The sequence below is a fragment of the Ischnura elegans genome, chromosome 2 (assembly GCF_921293095.1).
Source record: "Ischnura elegans chromosome 2, ioIscEleg1.1, whole genome shotgun sequence".
Classification (NCBI taxonomy): Eukaryota; Metazoa; Arthropoda; class Insecta; order Odonata; family Coenagrionidae; genus Ischnura; species Ischnura elegans.
This window is the reverse complement of record NC_060247.1, coordinates 116,643,713-116,667,205: the sequence shown is the minus strand read 5'-3', so window position 1 is coordinate 116,667,205 and position 23,493 is coordinate 116,643,713. Positions and strand designations below refer to the sequence as shown.

General features: G+C 38.6%; 2 protein-coding genes across 9 annotated transcripts in view; both read right to left on the bottom strand.

The window, feature by feature from the left end:
• Positions 1-23,493, bottom strand: part of LOC124154469 (sortilin-related receptor-like) — an 83,440-nt gene that overhangs the window by 56,194 nt on the left and 3,753 nt on the right. For all 8 annotated transcript variants that reach the window (XM_046528224.1, XM_046528225.1, XM_046528223.1 and 5 more), the window contains exons 6-8: positions 22,497-22,704; positions 21,493-21,678; positions 21,038-21,311 (exon numbers count right to left, since the gene is read on the bottom strand). In XM_046528224.1, coding sequence (XP_046384180.1) covers positions 21,038-21,311; positions 21,493-21,678; positions 22,497-22,704 — 668 coding nt within the window. The remainder of the gene's footprint in view (positions 1-21,037; positions 21,312-21,492; positions 21,679-22,496; positions 22,705-23,493) is intronic.
• Positions 2,627-6,110, bottom strand: LOC124154470 (piggyBac transposable element-derived protein 4-like). The gene is made up of 3 exons (XM_046528226.1): positions 5,646-6,110; positions 4,871-4,939; positions 2,627-4,766 (listed from the first exon to the last, which is right to left on the bottom strand). Exon 3 carries the CDS (start codon positions 4,165-4,167, stop codon positions 3,196-3,198), a length of 972 nt encoding a protein of 323 aa, XP_046384182.1. The 5' UTR covers positions 4,168-4,766; positions 4,871-4,939; positions 5,646-6,110; the 3' UTR covers positions 2,627-3,195.

Here is a 23,493-nt window from a genome sequence, read left to right as displayed (position 1 = left end):
GGGGCCTTCACAGTTCGGCGTTGCGTTGACGCCGCGGCTAGCGAGCCAATCAGAGCCCGTCTTTGAGAATTGATGACGTCACGTCTCCAGCTCGCTGCGTCGTCGCAGAAAAACTGAACCTGATCAATTTTCTCTGCGTCAAGGCGGCAGTACGCCGACGATTTCGAATTGGTGTTTGTTTATGGGTATGCAAATATGCAAGATTAGCTCTAATGGGAGTGGCAAATGCTATTTATTTTATTATTTACTATTATTTTGAAGTGTTCAGCTTAGATATTTCGTATCTTTCCTAAACATAAGACAAATGTTAACCCTAAATTAGATTACAATCACTGAGGAGCATAGATCAGCGTAACACATACCCGTAAATGGTATCAAAAGCTAAATACAGCGTGAGAGGTGCTTGTTGGTGACCAAGGTCGTTTAAATTCCGTTTTATATCCAATAATTGTGCCCTCATGATCTACTCAGTTAGACCTATTCAGATAACATGACTAGGACACTCTGTTTGAACAACAGTTATCATTAATAAATATTCCTGATAATATTCCACGTTACTCATGTTCATTGAGTGTATGTAATTAGCTATTTTTCGAATATTCCGAGTTAGGAAATAAAATTTAAAGGTCCTAATAATGCATAGGCAAGGGCCATCACTACATGCATTATTATCGACTTTATGGTCGCCATATTAACTTCAAATACTATTTATAGCTAAGAAGAACCTTTTAAGAAACGAATTTGGGTAAACATGCAGAAAACAACATATGTATTGTGCGTTTGGTTCGAAATCTTAAGATGATATGCTCACAGGCCGATTTTTAGGAGCCTACGCTTTTTGCCTTTCATTTGTTTTCGCACCGCAGAGCTGTGAAGGGCTCCAACCTGCTGCGATGAGTTAGCTCCGCCCCCAAGTACGCAACGCCGAGCTGTGAAGGCACCCTAACGTATGGAGCATTGGGGAATCGGTAAATGATATAAGAGAGAACTGCGTTATGTAGGATGAAAACATCGACTGACCTCGACTAAGCCGGTTCCCCATACCACCTTCTACATTCCGGGTCTTGATGCCCAAAGAAGTGGCACGAATGATAGCCAATGAGATTTTTTAGTTATTTTTTAGACATTTTATCTCCCCCCTCAAAATTTGAACAATATCTGGATCCCCATACTAATACCTGACACATGAAAAACACACTTGGATGACAAAATATAAAAAAATTACAAGTTATTCACATTGCACTCATTAGTTGTGGATCGAATCGATAAGAAAAGCAATGACTCTAAGCAATCAATAAGGGACGCATGCTTCGCTAACACATACTCTTGTGGCCATCAGGGCTGCAGACTGATTTGTGAATGAATGAATGAATGCGAGGGCTGCTGACTCTTGATAACAATACTACTGTCAAGGGCAATTAGCAGATCAATGTGTCTGTTCCAAATTAACCCTTATTAACACTTTCAACGCGGCGGTAATTTTTTTAAGTTTTGCCGGTGACTGAATTTTAATTCTTTGGTTTTAGATGGTTTTGGTCTCATTTTGAATAGATTGTTCATTGGAAGTTACGAAAAAATTTTTTTTATGAAAAATCGCAATTTCAAATTTGACGACGATCGTCGTCCGACGTCACCGGATAGCATTGCAGTAGTGTAATGCGTGGTTGCATAATCGAGCCCATTTCTCCGATGACTTTTTCTTTTTACCGTATGCCATGTTCTGTCTCTAATCTGACATGTCAATTGAATATAAATTGATCCGTGCCGTAAATATTAATTAGCAAGAACGTTGATGGCTGTGTAATATTCGAATTTCTTAGTCGTTGATAGAGAATTATGTGGCATAACCTTTTCTATTTCAACTTTTTGAATTTCTATTTGAAGGATCCGACGAGGAATATATCTTTCAAATGAAAGACGAGGTGGGAATTTAAAACAAATAAAGATGTAAATTTCATATATTTAAATTAACACTAACAGGACGGGAGTTTCGCCCCACCTATAAGGACGGCTAGTGTTCATTTGATCACAAATTCCTTTTATCGAATTCAATGCCGTTTTTCTACCCATTGACGGTGTTATTGTAATATTGTTCAAATCCATTCTTTAAAAACTTATCTTAGCATTAACAATGGTATTTCTGTTTAAAACAATACGTAATTATTATTTCTGAAAATAATGAGTTATATTATGTTCAGTTGTCATGAGTCTCAAAGTAAATTCGCTCAAATTTCAAAATTATATTGTTTCAAATGAAAAAAAGGACCTGCTCTAACCATTTATCTATATATAAAAAATGATTTTTCATTCATTGAAACTAAAACGTATAAAATATTTCGAAGCATAATTTTTCAGATACGTTTTTATTTTTTCGGCGCAATTTCCGGGAAATATATTTTTGCGTTGAAACAAACAAAGGAGGAGTAATACAGAGAAGGAGACGACATTCCAAGTGGATACAAAAATTGGGTTTAGACGACAACTTCCTAGGTGCTAATCACCCGAACCCGACCCGGGTGCTGATCCCTATCTTCTAGGAATTTGGGCTAATGCTTCTTACCCGTTCCAGGAGGGAATACCAAAGTTAGGAAACAATACAATTTTACATCTTTCGCTCTTCCTCTGCACTCCCTAAAGGAAACAACGGTTTTCACCAGGTACATGGTGGGGGGACCGAAAACCAGGCAAAATAAAAAATATTTTGAAATTATTATCATTTAATACTTAAATTTTACATAACATTTAATAATGGAGTAAGTATAAATGTAATATTTAATACATTAAAACATGGAGAGGACTAACATTGAACATTTCTATGAAATGCTTCAAAGCATGGCTTCAAGCACAGGGGTGGGCATCCCTCACAGGCGGGGCAAAAATATGCCGTATCCTTCCTGAACCCTCTAGACTTACAGAACGTGCAGCGTCGTTGAGGGACACGTTTTCGTTTTTGATCGATGACATGTGTCTCCGGAAAGTGCTTAGACAATCCAAGGACCCTGGAGAGGAACGAGGAATAGGTCCGGAATATGACGGACTGAGGAGTGTTCTAATTACAGATAAGCGGAAATCATGGAGAGGAAATTTAGGGTTGGTTTTACGGAATAGGAAAAAGCTATTCACTAAAACGAGGTGAAGTATGTGGATGCCCAGTTTTTTATACCACTTCAGTGTCTTGCGCTCAATGGGATAATATTACATCATTTGATCATGGAGATCGATGCCACTCATTGACTCGTTGTACCGAGCAATGGCCTCCGGTTTGGAAGTGACGCCACCTCCTCGCCGGCGACGGGCATCGATCAGCTTACTCCCAAATTCAGAGCTGATCATCAGTACACCCCGCTTATCCTTCCACTTCATCACGCAGACACCTTCGGAACTGAATGCATCCACTACTTCACCACGTTTTAGTTTTTTAGAAAGAACGTGAGGTGGATTCCCCTTCCGATTAGATCTAAGAGTTCCCGTACAATAGGTACTCCGCTCAAGCAAGCGGTGGGTCAAGTCAACGCTGTTGTAATAGTTATCCATGAAGAGGGATCGCCCAGAATCTAATCTCCCCTCCATCAATTTCCATTCAACATTGTCAACATGACCCGGCCCGCCCACATCAGAATCGGAGGACCCAGTGTAAACGAGAAATCTTAGAACTAATCCGGAAGGTTCAGTGAGCATGTAAAGTTTAATCCCATACCTATGCCGCTTACCTTTCATATACATACGACAGATAAGACGACCTCTCCAGAGAACCATGGATTCATCTATGCACAGTCTTTGAGTCGGGGTCACAATATCGTCCATTGTTCTATGAATAATGTCAATAAGGGGCCTTATTTTGTAGAGTCGATCAGACGGTTGCGGCTCATCACGACCAGGATTACTCGCAAAATGCAGAGCTTGCATGATCGCGGCGAACCTATCCCTGCTAATGCATTTCCTAAAGCAAGGATAATTGAAAAGGGGGTCTACACTCCAATAATCTGCTATTCTACTCAATGGGCATGTGCCCATGTGGTAGAGAACCCCCAAAAACGTTAAAAATTCCACCGATGTGAGCGGCTCCCACTTCGTTATGCTTGCTCTGGGAAATACATTAGCAGAAATTAAAACGTCTGCTTGTCTATTTGTCTCCGTCACTATCAAGTCCACCATGTCATCTGCCATGAGGAGGTCAAAAACTTACGGGAATCGTCTCCTGAGTCTTGCGTATTGAGGCCAGGGGTGTCAGTGAAGGGGAATTGTGGGTGGGTTGGTCTTTTGTCCGTCCAAGTGTAATTCCTTGTCGCAGTTCTCGTCGTAAGGGGGACTGAGAGCCTAGAGGGCCAGGAGGGGAAGGAGAAGCATATCTTGAGGGATCACCCACCCTGCCTTCTTCTTCATCCTCCGAGGATGCCCACTCCGTTTCCCCGAAGGAGGAATCTTCGCTTTCTTCGTCCATTGAAAGAAGTTCCGCCATCTCCTCTGCGGAAAGCACCCTCCCGAATCTTCTTTCTTCTCCCTTCTCTTCCTTTTTGGGGGTGGAAATGACCGCGAGGCCGATGGCTGCGGACTTGGGGGACGAGAAGGGGTCAGGGGGCTGGCGGCTTTCACCAGAACTCGAAGGGCTGGGGTTACTGCTGGAGGTTGGAAGGGGAGGTTTTGAGGGGAGTTGGGTGGTTTTCTTGGGGCTTTTGACACCCCGCTTCCCTTTCTTCGGGACCCCTTTCCCCGGTAGTCCCTTCCCTTTGCGGTCCATTCCTCCGTGTTACCTCCGCGTTTCCTTTCTGAAAACAAGAATGTTTACAAGTACGTGTTTATATGAATGTATAACTAGAAAAAACATCGCATAGCACTGTAATAATTGTGTAATGTTTATGATATCACGTACCTTACTGCCAAAGCACTTGGATCGGAAGTTAGCAGGAAAGTTTTGTAAAATTTCGCTTCCACTTGTTTGCTATACACAGGAGAAAAAGAAACAATATCAGCAGACAAAATTGAAGCAAATCAATAAAAGTACTTTTATTAAAATTACAATAACAACAAGCGCAAATGATGATAAATATTTATCGAATGTCATAAAGGAAATATTCAAGTTACAAGTGACTGGAGTAAAATACTGTAAATTATCACCTATTGAAGACAAACTAGTAAAAAAACGTAAAATATTTGCTAATAGCATATTCCTGGTAAAATTAAATGCAACAATGTAATTACATGGTCCGGAATGCATTGTAATGCATAGCCTCAATCTAAACTAGAATAATGAGTATCTGTCCGAAACGGAAATTTTTTTCACATAATGTAACAATTTTACTGAACAACCACTTTACTTCTCTGCTTTAAAATACAATTAAAGAAAACAACTTTACATTCACGAAGTTATTTTGTAAATGCAATTTCAAAATTTTATCACAAGCGATATATCTACAAAAAAACATTATAAAAAAATATAAAAAAAACACCGATGACATCGTAATATGGGTACGAGGAGAATGCGGGGGTGAAAGGGGGGGGGAGGAGGAAATCGCAAATAAAAAAATGCAAAACTTTCAACTAATGATTTTTACCACATACGAAAGTTGTTTTACGTTAAAAAGGGGTCGGTACACATTAAAACCACAAAAGGAGAGTGATAATTAACAAAAAAAAGTGTAACTTACCACCGAAAAGAAACAGCTGTAGGAAACTTCCTGGAGATGAATCGCTCCGGCTACTGGCGATGCACTCGCTCTGAGGGCTAATGAACGACTGACGGGCGAAACGGAAGCGCTATGGGTCGGCGTCTCTCGTATATGGCCTTGGAAAGGGAGAGCGGACTTGGACGACGATCGTCGTCCGGCGTCACTGGATAGCACCCGGCGGACGACGATCGTCGTCAGTCAGAGGTGTCTCATTTGTGGTGGAAAGAACTGGCTTCTATAATCAAAAAGCATTCTATTTGTTGTGCTGGAATATAACATGGACAAAACCCACTTTAAAACACACGCCCCCGGTGAAGATGGCGTCACCACGTGACCTTCCCCACTCCACCGGAACGCTCTCCTCACACCATGAACCTTCCCCAATCCAGCCGGCTGCCTTCCCCTCACACCACGTGATTTCGCCACTCCCGCAGCTAAACGCGCTCCTAGGGTGCGTTCCGAATCACGCATCATGCGCATCAACGCATGACCTTGATGCAGCCGTTCCGAAATTGCATCAAGGCATTGATGCGCTTATGCTGATGCGTGATTCGGAACGGCTTGATGCGATATGAGCGGGAAGTATTCCGCCGTTCAAAATACCCGCAAGCACCAGTGCTGGAAGATAGTTCGGGTTGTTAAGCGATAACATAATGATTGATATGCCGAAATTTAATATGCATAGTACTTATGATGACGAAAAACGTTTATTGATGCGTATATTAATACTTAATTATATTCATTACGGTCGTTCGAAAGTTCAAAGCCGTTACTTGCAACTCATATTTACTTAAAATTGTGATAGACTGAGCGAATTGACGGGAATTAGTGCAGCTAATTCGAAAAACGGTCAATAAGAAAGCGTAGTGTATAAAATATCTCAGCCATCAGTGAGTATTACGGGTCAAATTGTTTTGAAGAGACGATTTTTACGATCGATAGTACGTAGATTTAGCTGCTAGACGTCAATTTATGGCTTTCCGATAAGATATACGACTTGAAAACAAATTCTTTTTCATAAAAATCGGGAACAAATACTTAAAACCTCGATAAAAATTTCACAAACGCTTTTTCATACTGCATATATAATGCTTAAAAATAAACTCGAAGACATTTTTATTTACAAGTATTCTACCGCTTGGTATTAAGGTAGGTTTGCATGGAGCATTCCAAAAGTCCCCCCTGCCCTCATGGACTTCCCTCCTGAATTCACAACTTCACCCTTTTCATGCTATCTAAAAATCTTATTCTCTCCTTCGTTTACCCAACATTCTATCCTCTAATAGTGTTTTCAACACCCACTCCCAGCTCAGTACTCGCCTAATCAATACCTCCCATCTCCTTTGAATTCTATCCAGTAGCTGCCTCTCCTCACTCAACATGTCTCGCAGTTTGTCTTTCTTTCTTCTCTCAGTCCACTTCACTTTCTCCTTACCCACATCTCGAACACCTCCAGTCTCTCCCATTCTCCTCCCTAAGTGCCCATGTTCCCACACTGTAAAGTGCTATACTCCAGATCAAAGTGTTACAAATTCATCAACCAATGTACTGTCTGTAAGCAAGCTAGTTAAAGAGACACAGCTGTCTTGTTTAATGAATCTGGGTACAGCTGATTTGATGCCAGATCTTTCGGAGCAAATTTACTTTGAAGGAGTGATCTAGCCACTAGTTTTGAAGAAAATGGCATATGTTGCCAAGATTTGAAACAGTATGTAATTCAGAAAGTAAAAGTAATGCAACTTGTTACATAGGATTGACTGTGGAAGTAGTAGAGGACTGTTTACTAAGTCTGTGGCACAAGAGTAGCAGACTTGAGACAAAGTAACATGCAGGTTATAATGGGGTTGTCAGTGGTGTGGATTGCCTCTCTAATAATAAATTTCAACCTTGTATAGCATATGTTGATGGCAAGTTAGCAAAGAAATTATTCGAGATAAGTGTTAGAATGGATGCAGTATGTAATAAATTAAGTCTGATCCTCTCAGAATTATGTGGTCTGATGGTATCTTAGGTGAAAATATATGTATACTATTTATGTAAAATATATGCTCACCTACACTGATGATTGCACAAGAAAGGATTTTGTTTTCTTTATTAAAAGTAAGGAGTCTCATTTAGTCCTACAATGCTATACAATTTTTAAGGCCAGCATGGAGAATGAGACAGGGAACAATATGAAATGCCTGCATACAGATTATGGGGGTGAATATATGGGTCAGGCATAACAGGGGAAGTTAAGGGGGGTGAATATATGGGTCAGGCATAACAGGGGAAGTTAAGGGCAGGTGCGATAAAAGATAAAACTACTAAATCTTATAATATTCAAGCAGAACTGATTAGCTGAACAAATAAATAGCTAGGTACATACTCTCTGGCACCAATTTACTAAAATATTATTGGGTTGAAGCTTGTTGAGCAGCTGTATATCTCGAAACAGTACCATCCAAAGCACGAGGGAATGCATTATCTGAGGAGAGATGGTGTGAACGAAAATTTAATCGATGACATCTAAAAATATTTGGATGTATTGTCTATGCTTATGTGGCTAAAGAGCAATTAAAGATGCTGGATGCCAAAACCAAAAAGTATTGGCAATGGTGAGAAGTCAAAAATGGTATTTTTTGGCTGACCCTGACATTGCAGGAAGATTCATCGAAGCATGTGATGTAGTATTCTTTGTAAATATGTTTAGGGAGCTCAAACCAGTACAAATATCTCTTGGTAACCCATTTATTCTACCTAGGCTCTTAGGGGGATAAGGGATAATTAGTTACTTGTCTCAACCTGACAGCGGATAGAATGGCAGTGCTGAACTCACAAAGGTACCCAAGTAGTGAGGGGAATATCAAGTAATGAAGACTCCATCCCTGAATCAAGTTGTGAGGGTAATGACAAAGTTCCAACTCATGTAAACACTAGTTTTGAGAGTAATCAATAAAATGAGTCAGTGTATGGAAGCGAAGGAGGAGAAGCAGAAGAGACGCTTTCTTTATAAAATGGAGTGGCTCGAAAATTACCGGATCACATAATCTCCTTGTCATCTACTAACTTGACCTGCAATCAACTTTTGTCTCATAGAAGCAGGTTTGAATGTAGCTCCTGAAGTGACCCAAAAACTTTTCCTGATGTTCCATTTCTAGTTTTGATTGGTTGTCTTATGTATGCAATGATTTGTACAAGGCCAGATCTCGTCTTTGCAGTGTCATAGTTAAGAAGGTTTATTGATGATTTTACAATGCAATACTAGGCATCTAAGTCAGGAACGTTTCTGGAGGGATACACAAATGCTGACTTTGCCATTGACAAAATAGATTGAGTATCCTGTACTATAGTTAATGGAGCAGTGTAGCTTGGGAAAACAAAAAGCAGTGCTGTGCAGTGGCTATGTATACAATAGAAGGCGAGTATGTAAGTTAGGCAGCTTGAGCAAAAAATGGTATTGTACTCTCCAGAATTATTAAAGAAATGGTTGGAAAGAACTGCATTGAAAAACTTGGTACTGATGTGGTGCAAATGATGACCAGTTTGCAGTAAAAAATGCAAATTGTGGAGATGGAAGGTCAAAGAACAGAGGTTAGACATAATTTTGTTAAAAACTCTGTTGCCATAGAAAAAAATAATTGCTGTCATGTCACCAAAATACGGTAGCAAATGTGCTTCCAAATGGGCTTAACAATGGTAAGCATTTGAACTGCATTAATGAATAGAATTTTGTAGCTGATGGAAGCAACTATAGTTGAAGGGAGGTTGTTGTGCTTGTGACCTAGTAGCAAAGTTAAGAAATAAATAGCTACAACATGTTAAAATAGTTCTTGGAGTGTAGGTCAATGTCTCATTTTTCAACATAGGTACATATTTAACTGTTCTGAGTCCATAAAAAAGTCTAAATCACAATAAAATGAAGTACATTTTGTGGATTGGATAGTTGGGCATTGTCCATTTACTAGAGTGGCATACATCAAATAGAATTTAGCATTTCCTTCTGATCTTACAAAATTTTATATGGTGTAATTATGACAGAAAATTGAACGTAAACATTGAAAACCGGTATTCACTATAGTTATGGTGATTTTCGATTTTCAATGTTTTTGTTTACTTTTCAATGTTTGATGATGCAGCTTCTTAAGACAAATACCAAAGTTCAACTGAGAACCATTTTGGAAACCCATTACTTTTGATAACATTAATAGAAGTCTGCCTTTAGATAAATAGCATTTAGGAGGACACTGAAAATAAGTTGGCCGCGTCATCAATGCGTCGATTAAAGAGTATTTGGAGCCAATTTATAAACTAACTGCAGTACTGCAATACGTATTTATCCGGGCTTACCAAATCACACACTATGAAAAAATAATTGCACTGAATACTCAATCAACTCGATGGGGTTCTTCAAGCACACACATCACTGTAAATCGAGCACACATCCATGATCCTTGCATAAATAAATTAATTGATGATGTTATTTATCACGCCATCACTACCCTGAATGTCCCTTTACTAGTGGTACCATAACGTGAACTAATCTCTTTAGCAGGGGAAAATAATTTTAGTACCTACCGAGCAAATTCACTTGCAATGAATGTATAGTTTCGCATATTAAATAAGTAATAAACGTTTGTCAAAATAGCAATAATTTGCAACATATATGCCTTCAAATGATAGACCAGTGAGATTATACAAAGCGTAAGCAATTCTAATATTCCGACGAACAAAGTCTTATATAGCTATTTTGAAGATACTATTATACTATAAACCACAGTCTCTGTGCTATAAACACTCCCTGCTGTAGCTTCTCAACTAATCTTTTCACAATATAACGTTTAAATGTCGAAAATTTCCACAAGTTAGCGTACAGAAGCAAAATTACGGTTAAAACCACCACGCCTGCATTTCAATGTGTGAAATTATAGATCGTATTTGGCATTTTTACCACCAATGAAATTAATAACGGTTGTAAACAAGTTACATACACGCACACTTCAACGCATCGGAAATAGATTTCCCCATTTTCCATTTTCTATGGACTTATTATTACAAAAACAAATAACTATAACTCCTTCAACTCTTTCCTATGATCGTAGAAGCACAATATTGTCGTGTAAACACCCTATGCAAACACAAAACACCAGTCACAATTTTAAAGGTTGCGCCCATTTTCGCCTTCGCATCATCCGCATCAAGAATTTCTGGTGCGAGCCGATGCGAGTTGATGCTTCCGAAACCTCGAAATATGCTCGATGCAGGGCCGCATCAATGCGCATCAATGCTTGATTCGGAACGGTCTGATGCGCATCGATGCACATGATGCGTGATTCGGAACGCACCCCTAGTCTACACCACGAACCTTCCCATCCCACCTCCTTCTCATTGAACGCGTCACCTCGTGACCAAGCGGAGCGCCCTCATTGGACGGAGGGAGGCCAGGATTGGGTATAAAACGCCGTGCCCGAGGCCGAGGCTGTGGAAGTCAGTCACGGTTTAGGCGGCCTAACTGCGAACCTGAGCGAGCTTATCCTCTGAGGTTCTGCCACTAGGCGCTGACGTTTCGTCCCCTCATCCAGCCGGATGCCCGTAAACTGCGGGTTAAACAATTTTTAGAAAATCTCGATATAGATGTCATTGCGATTGGCGATAACTTGGTGTTCATGGAGAGCTAAATTAGTATAATTTTAAGGCAAAAGATGTACAAATTGTTGTTAAAACCCATTATAGAATTTACGACAAGAAATTGGTGAGATTCGAACCCGCGACCATCGGCATAGTCGGTGAGATAACAAAATCGGAAAAAAATACTCACACTCACTCATTTTTTGGCTTCCATGTACTTGATAAGTCACATTAGATGAAATAAAATGACTGATATTAAGAACATTGAGGAAAATAATGTTGTAATTGCAATAAAATCGCTTTCATGTATCACAAAAAACTAATTTTAAAAGAATAGTCGTCCTATATCACCCCATCGGACTCATTTTCGCTCTGCATATCAGTTAAAATTAGCAAATTTTCACCTAACCTGATAGGCTGACTTCATTTCTTGTAACTCCTGATGTAATTAAAATGTATGATTCGATTATTTAAAGGAGCCTTCGAAAGATATCTTCATAATTTAACATTATTGAGGATTTTCTTGTACGTTGCACTCGGAATTTCCTCATGTCTATGTTCCTGGCCTCCAATGCTTCCTCCGTTAAAACTTCACTTGTAAGAAAGGATTCAAACAATTGTAAGATTTGGGAATTGCTGTCCCATGTGTCAGCACTTTATGTACAATGGGCAGCATATAATACCAACCATAAACGATGTACAGCTCAGCTATTTCAATGCAATACTGGCTGAAGGCTTCATTATTTATCTCATAGCCGCAGGATAGAGATTTTAAAATCACTGTAAGTGTATGGACAAGTCTTTATAGTTACCTGTCGTGAAAATTGCAATTTACATTAATAATTACTTTTCATACACATAAAGATTTGTTCGTAGATTTTTCAAAATTATGGAAACGGGTCCAATATTTCTTACTTATTGATTATAATTTTCTATTTACACGTAATATCAACTTGTCAAAAATGAAATCCTGAATTAAAACTCCACTTTTAAAAATATGATGATTGAGATTAATGAGTGATTATTTTTATACACTGCATATATTCGCCGACTGTGCGTACACGTTAATCATTTGCACTCACTAGATGCGAGAGGGAGATATTGATATACTTTTGGAGGGAATTTCATTTCCTTCTGCAACCAGCTTTTGAACGTCTCTTTGAAATGTTCATCTGTCCTCGACCTTTGATTCCACTTTCTTAGGTATTTCGAGAAAACATTCTTCACGCAAAAACGCGTCAGAATATTTTTTGCATGCTTGATTTCATTTCTAGTCAAAATTTCAAATATTCCACGACATATTCCTTCTTCTTCGCTTATGAATATTCTTTTCTCTCTGTATTTTTATTGTATACCGCAAGGTACGAAAAAAATTGCGGCACCCATAATTCAAATTTTAAGGTGTATTTACGGCTGAAACGATGAATGTGATTTCTAAAAGTTGTCTATTTTTAACAAATACTAAACCGGAAATTATGAGTTGACACTGAATAAAATATATAAAAGCTTATATAGACTTGCCTCTGAGTTTCCGGCGCATCCTGAAATTTGAATGCCAAACATTGGCAAACCAAGTGCTTTAATTATCTGGACAGGAGAAGTTTCTCGAGTAGGCCGTGTTAACACAGTTCGGAGCACAGCACTTGTTCAATAAGAAAATCATTAAATAAAACTGAGTGGGTAATATTCAACACATCCATGCAATGGCTCTGGTGAAGGAGGCCGTCATCCTCATTCCATTATTATTAAAAAATGCACTTGCAAGATGCACGCTCCATTGGTGCGTTTAGATGAATTTTTCCCTCCGAATTCAATCCTATCTACGTCTATTGGCTGTTGAAATGATCCTGTGAACAATTCTTGGCATTAGGGAGCATTTATTTCTCTTATCGCCAATACCTTATTTCGGAATAACGTGCTGACAACGCTGTACGGCATGTAAGGGATCTCTTCTCTATAAAAATATGAGGAAAGTTTTGCAAAGGAAAGCATCTTGTGGTTACTGTAAGGTTCTGGCATACTGACTTAAGTAGTCGCTTTTGATCACTCATAATGTTTCTCATTAAGAGCATGAAAACCGGCCCTAATTGGTTTCATGAATATTTGAAGGTGAGTGCACAAACAAGAAGTGTGCATACGATAGGCGTGAAGCACTTGATGTATGTAATCGTACAGCATGTAGAATTATACTAACAATTATGTAAGTATACACCATGGAAGTTTGACCACCGATACAGGAATATTTGAACGATAATGCCACTGTCTCCCGCCGGCCAGCCGCCCTCAGCGGAGCGGTACATCGCTCAACTTAAAACCCTCTAGATGTCGGATAGGCAAGTATAGGCAAGATTTTTGTTCTCCATCTTGTTGTATATACTCTTTCTAAGGATTCAGCATAGGAATCTTCGAGGGGAACGGAGGGGCACAAAACTATATCGACACATTTGACTAAGAATAGGCTCTAAAATAGCTAACATTATAAATAATTAAATATTGTTATAATAAATTCTGAAACGAACACAAAATAGTATAATATTGTAAAAATATGCTAACTTTCCGTATAAAAATTGACGAATGATTCCCTTGAAATTAAAATAGTAATTTATTAAGTTGAATGACACTAAAATCGACTATTTCTACGCCTCGGGCGTTTTAGGCTGAACATGCCCATGCTTGACGGGTTACACAGGTCAGCATAGAAATCACACAGACCTATCAGGTACGAAATGTATAGTCCATATCCATTAGAATCCGAATACATAATTCAAAACTTCCTCGTAAGAAGTCGAAAAAATGACTGTTGGCCAGCTTTTTTCGATTTGGGACCACTGTATGACCCCGCCGTAGCGCCTGGACCCGCCGCCAACGCCGGAACCCCCGCCAGAGTTGTCGTGGATCCACGGAGATTCCCAGAGAGGCAGTTCCGGACAGAGCCGGACCCAGCCACGCGGAAGAAGCAGCCGCGGACCTCGCCCGCCATTACAAACCCCCCCTCCTGTAGCTTTCTGAAACCAATAAACGCACCCCCCGGGCGTTTTAAAATTCCCATTCCGGCCTTTTGTTTCCCTCAGCGCCATGAGTACCCGATCCCAGGTCTCCTGCGTAACCGAGACTGTCGCTGGAGCCGCGACATATTTAAGGCTACTTTGATATCAACATTTTTCTGGAAAGTAAGTAAAATTTTACTAAATTCAAGCTTATCCGTTGGACTGAGGATCGTGAACAGGTAAAAATTTATATCTAAATCCATTTTGTTGCATTAGGTCTTAAATTCCAATGACATGAATGGAGGTCCATCATCACTGCGAACTGTGACTGATAGTCCAAATCTAGAAAATAGCTCTCTCTGCTCAAAAGTTAACTTCCCAGTCAGCACAGGCCGGAGATTTTAATGCTAAAAGCGAAAGAATACTAAACGAGAACCTGCCCATTTTTTGTACTTTTAGAGTCTATACTGATAAGAACAGTTTTCTATTAGTAAAAAATAGAATTCGTGGCTAAGAGGAGTCACAGGCAACAAAAATAATTTTCATCAAGATAATATTCTCTTCCCAAAAAAGGCTGGAAAACACTTCTCATAAAACAGCTAAAAACGTAGGAAAATAAAATATAATTAGCAATTTGTGTGTGATATTTAAAGAGATTTATGCATCAATTTATAAAATAAATTCTCATTCAGAATGTTTTATTGCATGACTATGAACACTGATGATTCCAATCACCCATTCTCAGAGTTTTTTAATGCATTTTTACAATTTTATTCCGTAAATGTGAGATGTAGGTGGTGGGTAATCAAAGAATCATCATCGCTCCATCATTTAAGACAAGCAAAATAAAGATACAGTAGAAGAACGTAAAATCTGGCATTTTAAACTACTGGATATCTGGTTTAATAATGATGTATGCAGGGGTGGATTCAGGATTTTTCTCAGGGGTGGGAGGGCACAAGCATAGCCACCAGAGAGAATACCCGATCGCTGGCGTGTGAGGCCACTCATTGTAATGCTACCGCCAGAGCAAGTAGTCATGGTGCTGTCTGCCACGCTGGTTCAATCAGTAATGAAAAAGGAATTTAATAATTAATAGGTAATTTATGCCTATTTTACTCAGTCAATAAGAAAATCATTTGCAGGTTCCGAGAAAATCATCGGTTCATCGCACCACGCACGATTGTTAGAGAAAAACGCATATTTCCTTTTACGGCGGTCAAGACGCACAAATAACCTATATAAGTTCCTGACGAGACTCAGTATATTTCTCATGATTAAACGCTTTATGCATATACATAAGATGATGTTAATCTAAAAGCAAGAATTGCTAAAAATGTATGTGCTTTCCTCTTTAATATAAGGCACTACGCCAAAAATAAAATGACTATGGTAGCTTCATCGAAAATAACCTAGCTTTTAAAATATAAATTGCTAAAGTATAAAGAAATAACCATTTTTACTGAGTATCCGACGAATAACACACCAAAGGGCAAGCTATGAAGAATCCTGTAAACTCGGCAGCTAATTCCCCGTAACTCCTTCAACCACACGTTCATTGAACGAAAAAAGACAACTAAAATACAAGAATTTTCTAATGAACTGCGGCCTCAATACTTTTAATCACCACTTTCAGTACTGGAGTCATTTATCAACATCCCCAAGCCACATCTGGCCAGAAATTACATTCGAATAACTACAGCGAGAAAGGGTACATACCTTACTGTTTCTCCTGGTGGTGCAATTGTCTCTCTTGATCGCCCAATTCAACTTGGTCTTCAAGTAATCTTTTCGAAAACTATACACTTGAACTTAGGGTCCAGTCCGGAAGTTTTCTTCGCATCATGGCACTACACTCTGGGAAGGCATTTTTGTTATAAAATAAATTCCTCACAAACACGTTTCTGAAGCCGAGGAATGAAATTCAAGAATAAAGGAAACTTCTCTATCCTCAGAAACTCCAATTTTCACCAAATGGCACCACAAAAATCCCAGAAATGTGGTAAAACGTAACGTAAATTTGCACGTTAACAACGTGATCTCCAGCAGCAGCCGACATAACACAGCACTATTAGTGCTGACGTCAGAGCCAAAACTGTCACCTGTGATCGGGCCTTCTCTCTCGGTGGCTATGGCACAAGAGTCTGACTGGTATTCCCATAATAAAGATTAAAAACAAAATGCAAAAATACTATGGAAAATATTTTCTTTATTTTGATATGGAAGTTATAAATGTTAAATTAAATGATTGAGGGTCCGTAATGCACAGCATAGAAAGAACGCAATGATGACCGTGTTAAAAACCTTGTCTATTTCTTAAGCATCTGTGGGGGCACACCCCCCTAAATGCGCCTATGGATATATGGGTGAATGCCACATGGTATATCAGATTTTTTCCCGAAGTTTTGTGGCCGCCTGCTGCCAATTCTTTAAGGAAATGGTAGCGGTTTTTGGCACTGCTAACTTTTTATTTTAAGCGGGAGAAGTGAGCGTAGGGGGTGAGGAGCAAGGACTGGAGGGGGTAGTTGGAGAAATGTAGTGCATGACTGAGTTATTCATGTAACTCAAATATTCTTCTTAAATATACACGATGTTGTTGCCTCTTATCTTATTTATTCATCTGCACTTGTAACTTGTCAACATTTTTTTACCCTTGAAAACCCTTTTCTTATCCATAAACTTCAACACTTTCCCTTGTTGATTTAAATTAACATTTCGTAAACACAATTACTATTAACTTCAACACTTTCCCTTGTTGATATAAATTAACATTCCGTAAAAAGAATATTACTATTAACTTCAACACTTTCCCTTCCTGATTTAAATGAACATTTCGTTAAAACAATTATTTGACCAATTACTTCTTACCCTCTTTAAATAGTTATAACTCTTGGATTCATCAATTTAAAAAAGTCCCATTTTAGAGCTCAGTCTATATACTATATAGCCCCTTAACGACCTCTCACTCATTCATTCATAATACAGATGTTTGGGGGTGAACGAGACGAGATACGACAAAAAGTCTTATAAAGACCCCCTCTAAAATTGTCGGAAACCCCAGGAAAATTATGAAAACAATAAATTTCCAATTATTTATCTGCCTATTCAATTAAAATTGAGTATGGGGATTAGTTCAAAAATGGCCACCAAAATTCAATGGCGGCGCGGCGATCATAGACACAAATAATCATAGCAACACCTTTTTTATGCAAGCAAGATAATCTAAATTGGAAAAGAAGATAAAGGAATTAAAACGAAAAACTTATAAAGAAAAGGTAGGAAATGTAAAAAGTAATTTTTGAAATGTCTATTTCTTTACGTCTTCCTTTCACATGAACAAAAATCTGTTTACATCAAAGCGTATTCAAATGAAAAGCGGAGAAATATAAGTTAGGAAATTACATATTGTTTTCGGTATATTATAACGAAATTGAGGTTGTTATTAATTTCATAGTTAACAAGAGCACATAATGCCATTTTTAAAGAATGATTCGTGCTGTTGACAGTAGTTTGTGTCTTGTTGGCGATACACGATTGTAGTAGAAAGATTTTAAAAAAGACTTCCATAAAATAACTTAAAAATGATTTTATTTTCATTTTTTGTGATGGCGATAACTTTTTTTGTTTATGTTCTTTTTCCGTTAATTTCCCTTTTTAATGTGCATTGTTATCCGTGAGCTGGTGCATTAAAGGCAGTATATAATGCAATATGGAGAATAAATGCAATTAAAGGTATTTCTTATTCAATTATTTGTCTTGCGAAAATCACGTTTCCTTGAGTGACTTAGTTATTCAACTGCGAACATTATCGAAATCTTGACATTCACAATGTCTTGTACACCTAATGTTGTCATCTGATACTCACCAAATTTAATGCGCATTGCGTTTGATACTAAAGCTGTATATCTGTGAGCTGAGATATTTTTGTATCCCGATTCATTAAAACTTTAAATAGAGGTATTTCGAAAGTAAAATGACTAAAAGTGAAAGTATTAAATTAAGTGAAATTTCAGTACCGAACCATCAGCTACAGTAACATTTACGCCTTCTTAACTCTCTGGAAGAATCGCGGTTATCTTTGAAGAGAATTCCTCCGACTTTTCTTGATCCACAAATAACGGTTTGGTTGCTCACTTGAAACCAACACCTCGGTTCCGCCGAGCAAAACTTGCTGTTCTTATTTCTGTCATGAGCTGAAAGAACAGAAAATAAGTTTTTCGAAATATCAGGTACATACCAAATATCTCGTAGCTCCAATTGAAAAACTTAGCCCTCCACTTCGGACAAAATCTTTGCAGTCCCTCGTCCAACAGCCTGAAGCTTCTCTTGGCCCGCTGCTTTAACTGACTTTAAACTCTTGAACTCCTTAAATTCACTGAATCACGCAGACGAATTTGTTACGTGTTTTGTTGCTCCGTTGTCAATCCACCAATCTGTTGAATGCATCACTGTTGCAAACCCCTCGTTGCACCCTAAGGTTAGTGCATATTTGATGTCGACTGCATTGCTGTGTGCAACCTTTGTAACCTTCTTCTTCGCCCGTCTTCCATCTGCAATCCACTTCTCACAATTCTTAACCCAATGAAGCAATAATTGCAGCAGTTCTCTTTTCTTGAAATTTTGTAACCCGGATCGAAATTACTATCCCTCTTCTGTTTGTCCTTCTTGACCACAAGTGCCTCCTGGGAATTTTCTTCGTAGGGTTTTTTCTTGCAATTCCTCTCAAACATGCGCAACTGGCTTGTTACTTCCTCAATAGATTTGACATCGTCTTTCATCAACAACATCGAACTTGATTTGAATGTCTGAAATGTGCTCGGCAAAATGTGCAAATCTTTACTCATTAAAATCACCTCTGGCATGACGTTCTCACTCTTCGCCTTAAAACTAATTTATCTCGTACCACAGGCTCTTTAACTTTGAGTTGTGCGTTGATACATCCTCTCCTGATGTCCAAACAAAAGCAAAGAAATCAGTGCAGATTTGAAATAATTGGTCCTTAATTGAAGCTTCGAGGAGTTGTTTCAATGCCACCCAACTCTCATACCTCAGTTTCCTTGTCCACAATTTTTTGATAGACCTCATCTGTCACTGAGCTTGCAATCATTAACTTTGCATAGCTGTTCGCGTTATGGTACAAAGCAGACTTTATCTTGTGTTTCTTGATTTGTTTATCCGTCGCATCTTCACCCAACGCACGTGGTTCCTCGAACCTTTTGTCAATGACGTTGAGAGCACCTTCATGATAATCCAGCAAATCACGAACTTTCCTCTTCCACAGTGGCCAGTCTCGATCACCCGCCAGCGTCTTGATATGTTTTGCTAAATCCATATTTTTCACTTTTGACGAAGTGGCTGCGATCCCATAACCTCATGTAACTCAATTATTCTTCTTAAATATACACGATGTTGTTGTCTCTTTTAACTTATTTACTCATCTGCACGGGTAACTTGTCAACAACTTTTTACCCTAGAAAACCTTTTGCTTATTTATAGAATTCAACAGTTTCCCTTGTTCATTTAAGTTAAAATTTCGTTAAAACTATTACCATTAACTTTAACAGTTATGTGTATTGTTGATTCTCAATCCGGTGTCTCTGTTCAACTCAACATGGTTATGACCTCACTAATTAAACAATAGATCCGGCTGAGTGGCCCAAATAATGTATCTTCATCAACTATGAAGCAGAAGTCCACCCACAATTTCAAAAATATTACCAACAAGGACAAAACGAACATATCCGAGGACACCGATATCATCAGCCAAAAGAAAGCCTTCCTCCCATTAAAGGAACGACTGATAAGATCGGCGACATACTTCGGAAGTTTGATGTGAAGGCCATTTCCAAACACCACATCCAAGCATAATACATCTCAGTAAATGACAAGGACAGGACATAGCTTCAAATTGAAGAAGAGTACGAAGTCCTCAGCGAAACTTGTGCCAAGAAATACTTCGAAGAAATAGGACATACAGTCAACAGTGGACTGGAAGACCACAAACGGGCCATATGACTGGGGTGCTCAATGAATTTGGAAATGGCAGAACACGAAGACACAGGACGCTCGATTGATTATGAAAAAATCTAAAATCATAATGAAAGAGAAACATTTCAAACTTTCAGTAGAAATTGCCTCCTTCACGTCCAAAAAGTTTAATTTTACGAGGTAAGAATATTGTGCTAAGCCAACATATACGAGGACAGACTCGTGAAGGAGGCAATTAAAAACAAACTAGAGAGGAAGAAGATGAATACGGACATCGGATTCTACCTCAGCAAAACGTAGTGACCGATTTTGAACAGGACTGGTCAAGAAAGGTCCAATCAGAGGCATGCTCCGCACCAGGAGGTGGCCTAAGCATTATAAAATGCAAGCTATTCAAAGCTGTGAAATATAGCCAACAACGAAAAAATCAAGAAAACTTAATATTATGCCCGGTAATAGCCCTCTGCAAAGAGCAGCAGGCAAATCAAGTGAAGAAAGAATAAGGACTTTAAGGACTAGTGAAATACTGAATATAAGTGAAAAAATAGTAGATCATAATTAAACACAGCAGTTGAAGCGCTAAAGCTTCCTGAAGCGAATAAAGCAGTAGATGTCAGAGGGAAGGTGATGGAGATACAGGCAAAAGAAAACATGGGGTTAAGAAAGAAACGGCGGAAAGGGGATTAGATGAGGGACTGAGGGAGGCATGGATATTAGGAATTGGAAGACTCAGAATATCATAAACCGATACATTATTTATATAAGTAGCTAAAGGAAATGATGACTCACTGAATGCATTGCGAAGGTCCACCTTGATAATGTGCCACTGGTGATGTCCTTTGACTGAGCCAATCATTGTGAAGGTGGTCGTATTCTTCCCTGGCTCAGTTATCAGTCCATAGATGCGAATGTCATCAATGTAAAATTCAAATGAATTCCATGTCTCCCCCTCATCAGTGGAGTACATCAGTTCCCTAGTCCGGCCAAGGAATTTGGAGTATCTGACAGCCACCAGGACTCCTCCGTGATCACCAAAGTGAAAGAAATTATGACCTTTCAGCAACTGGAAAGTGGAAATCACACACATGAATAAATGCCAGTTTCATTCTACAAAGGGTTAGGAGGCAAATGAGCGCGTGAGAAGGTCAGGATAACTTTAACAGGAAAATGAATTAGATCTGGCTGTAGGTAATACATATTACACACATACATGGCATGTAAGCAGTGATTGAAAGGGTCCTTACCTGATGCCATGTTAGTCCAGCATCTCTGCTGAGGAAAACGCTGGGTTGGCCTTTGAGTGACTTGCCAATGGTGCCTGTAGCCATGATGAGACCGGGTGCAGATTTTGACGACAGGATGGGCACCGAGTGAGTCATTGGGTACAGCTGGTTAAAGCGCTGAAACAGATGCAGCGAGCACCCATCTGCCTGCAGCATAAGAAAGGTCAGTAGGGTAGAAGTATTATGATCTGACCATTATAATTTGGTCTTTTGGTATTTAAATCTACAACCAATAGGATGCTGGTTTGCGCAGGGTCTTTAGTTCAGACATACATATCGTAGCCTCCATCTTAGGCTGGCGTTGGCAGTACTCAGAGTTATTTTAATTTCTCTTAATTTTTATGGTTTTCTATACTAGCCACGAAAATATGTTTTTAAACATAGCAATGCAATGGCTTGAAGCTCTACTATAGCAATGGCAGCAAAACATTAATTGCTTCTGTTTGGGCTTATTAGAAGCGTAAACAAATGGCATGCAAAATACAATTCATGACACGGTTGATACCAATTAATGCAGAGAAATAACTTGTGAGATATTCTAAATATTATGCAATCATCTATAATAATCATATATGTAAAATTATAATCTGAGTGGAATAGGACACATGTCAATGATTAAGACTGCGCCTGGCACAAATTATGACCGTTCTTCACGTTCATCATCACCCAGATTGGAATGTAAAAAATTTCAAAAGAAATCATGAAAGAGTGACTTTGTTCAGTAATTTCTAAATAAATTGATAATAGGATAAAAATAATATGCAAATGATTTAAAATATTAGATTGATTACTGTCCTTGACAAAGCCTCAAATTATTATCATTTGCAAAACAAATAACTCAGTGATAGATACAATACAACTGAAAACAAAACAGTACCCAGTGTAATAAATAGCAATCTAGAAGTGATTAGCAAGGAATCAAATAGATTGGCGTGGAATCTCTTTCTGAGAGAGAGAGCCCTCACCATTGAACAATTGATTGGCTGCCCTTCGTTATCAACTTTAGGGGGCTTGAGGGGCCTCCACTTGCCACCCATGTCAAATGTGATGACGGTTGTGAGGTGCTCAGGTCTTACGCCCGTCACAGATATGCTTGAGATTTGGGAAGCAATATATATCTCCCTTAAACCGTCAACCTTGTGGAAATCAGCAAAAGACTTGTCTGTGACACCACTAGAAAGCAAATACAAAAAGGCATTAGTATACTTCTCCCATGTATTTTATTATTTCACTCATTTATTCCTTGTCTTTAATATAGTATTATTTTACCCGATTCTCAGATATAGTACGTATTATTACTAAATATTTTCATTTTCAATATACATAGAATTTATGTAAATTTCAATACACCTGTACGCATTTTGTAAAACCATTCTATCATGACTGAAACATACTTTGCACATTCAGCCTCCTAAAAATTATACCACCAATTTTGAAATTACAAAACCATTTTCATAAATAACTTTTGGCTTCGTGGTCCAAGCATTTATGCCAAATTTATAAGTTATTTAGCGGTGGCAGTTTGTGATGCAAATATTTTACGAAAGTGGAAAGTACTATCTATACTGCTTGCACCATCACGATTTTAGTTTCAAAAAGTTATATATGATGCTATATCTGAAACCCAAAAATCTGAAACGTGATTCATTCGAAAAGCACATTTAACTTGCCAATATTTTAGAGAAAATAGAGTCAATGTATATCGAGAAATCTTGCACAATGCAAAAACACTCGAGGGTCAGGTAATGCTTCGATCCCAAAATAAAAATTATCAATGTTTTCAAAAAGCCAATGGCACACCAATCTAGACTGTCCGCTGATTACAAAAAAACACCAATGTCGGTGGAGCCTGAGAGGAGTTCATCACTGCAATTCGGCAGAAAAGTGTGAAATGCTTTAAGGCTTAAATCTATGCTCCATTTACTGCTAAATTTAAAGGTTCTACATTCTTGAATGATGGCA

Excerpts from the sequence above, each read along its gene's own strand:
- LOC124154470 (XM_046528226.1), bottom strand. The coding sequence starts at position 4,167 with ATGGCAGATGACATGGTGGACTTGATAGTGACGGAGACAAATAGACAA.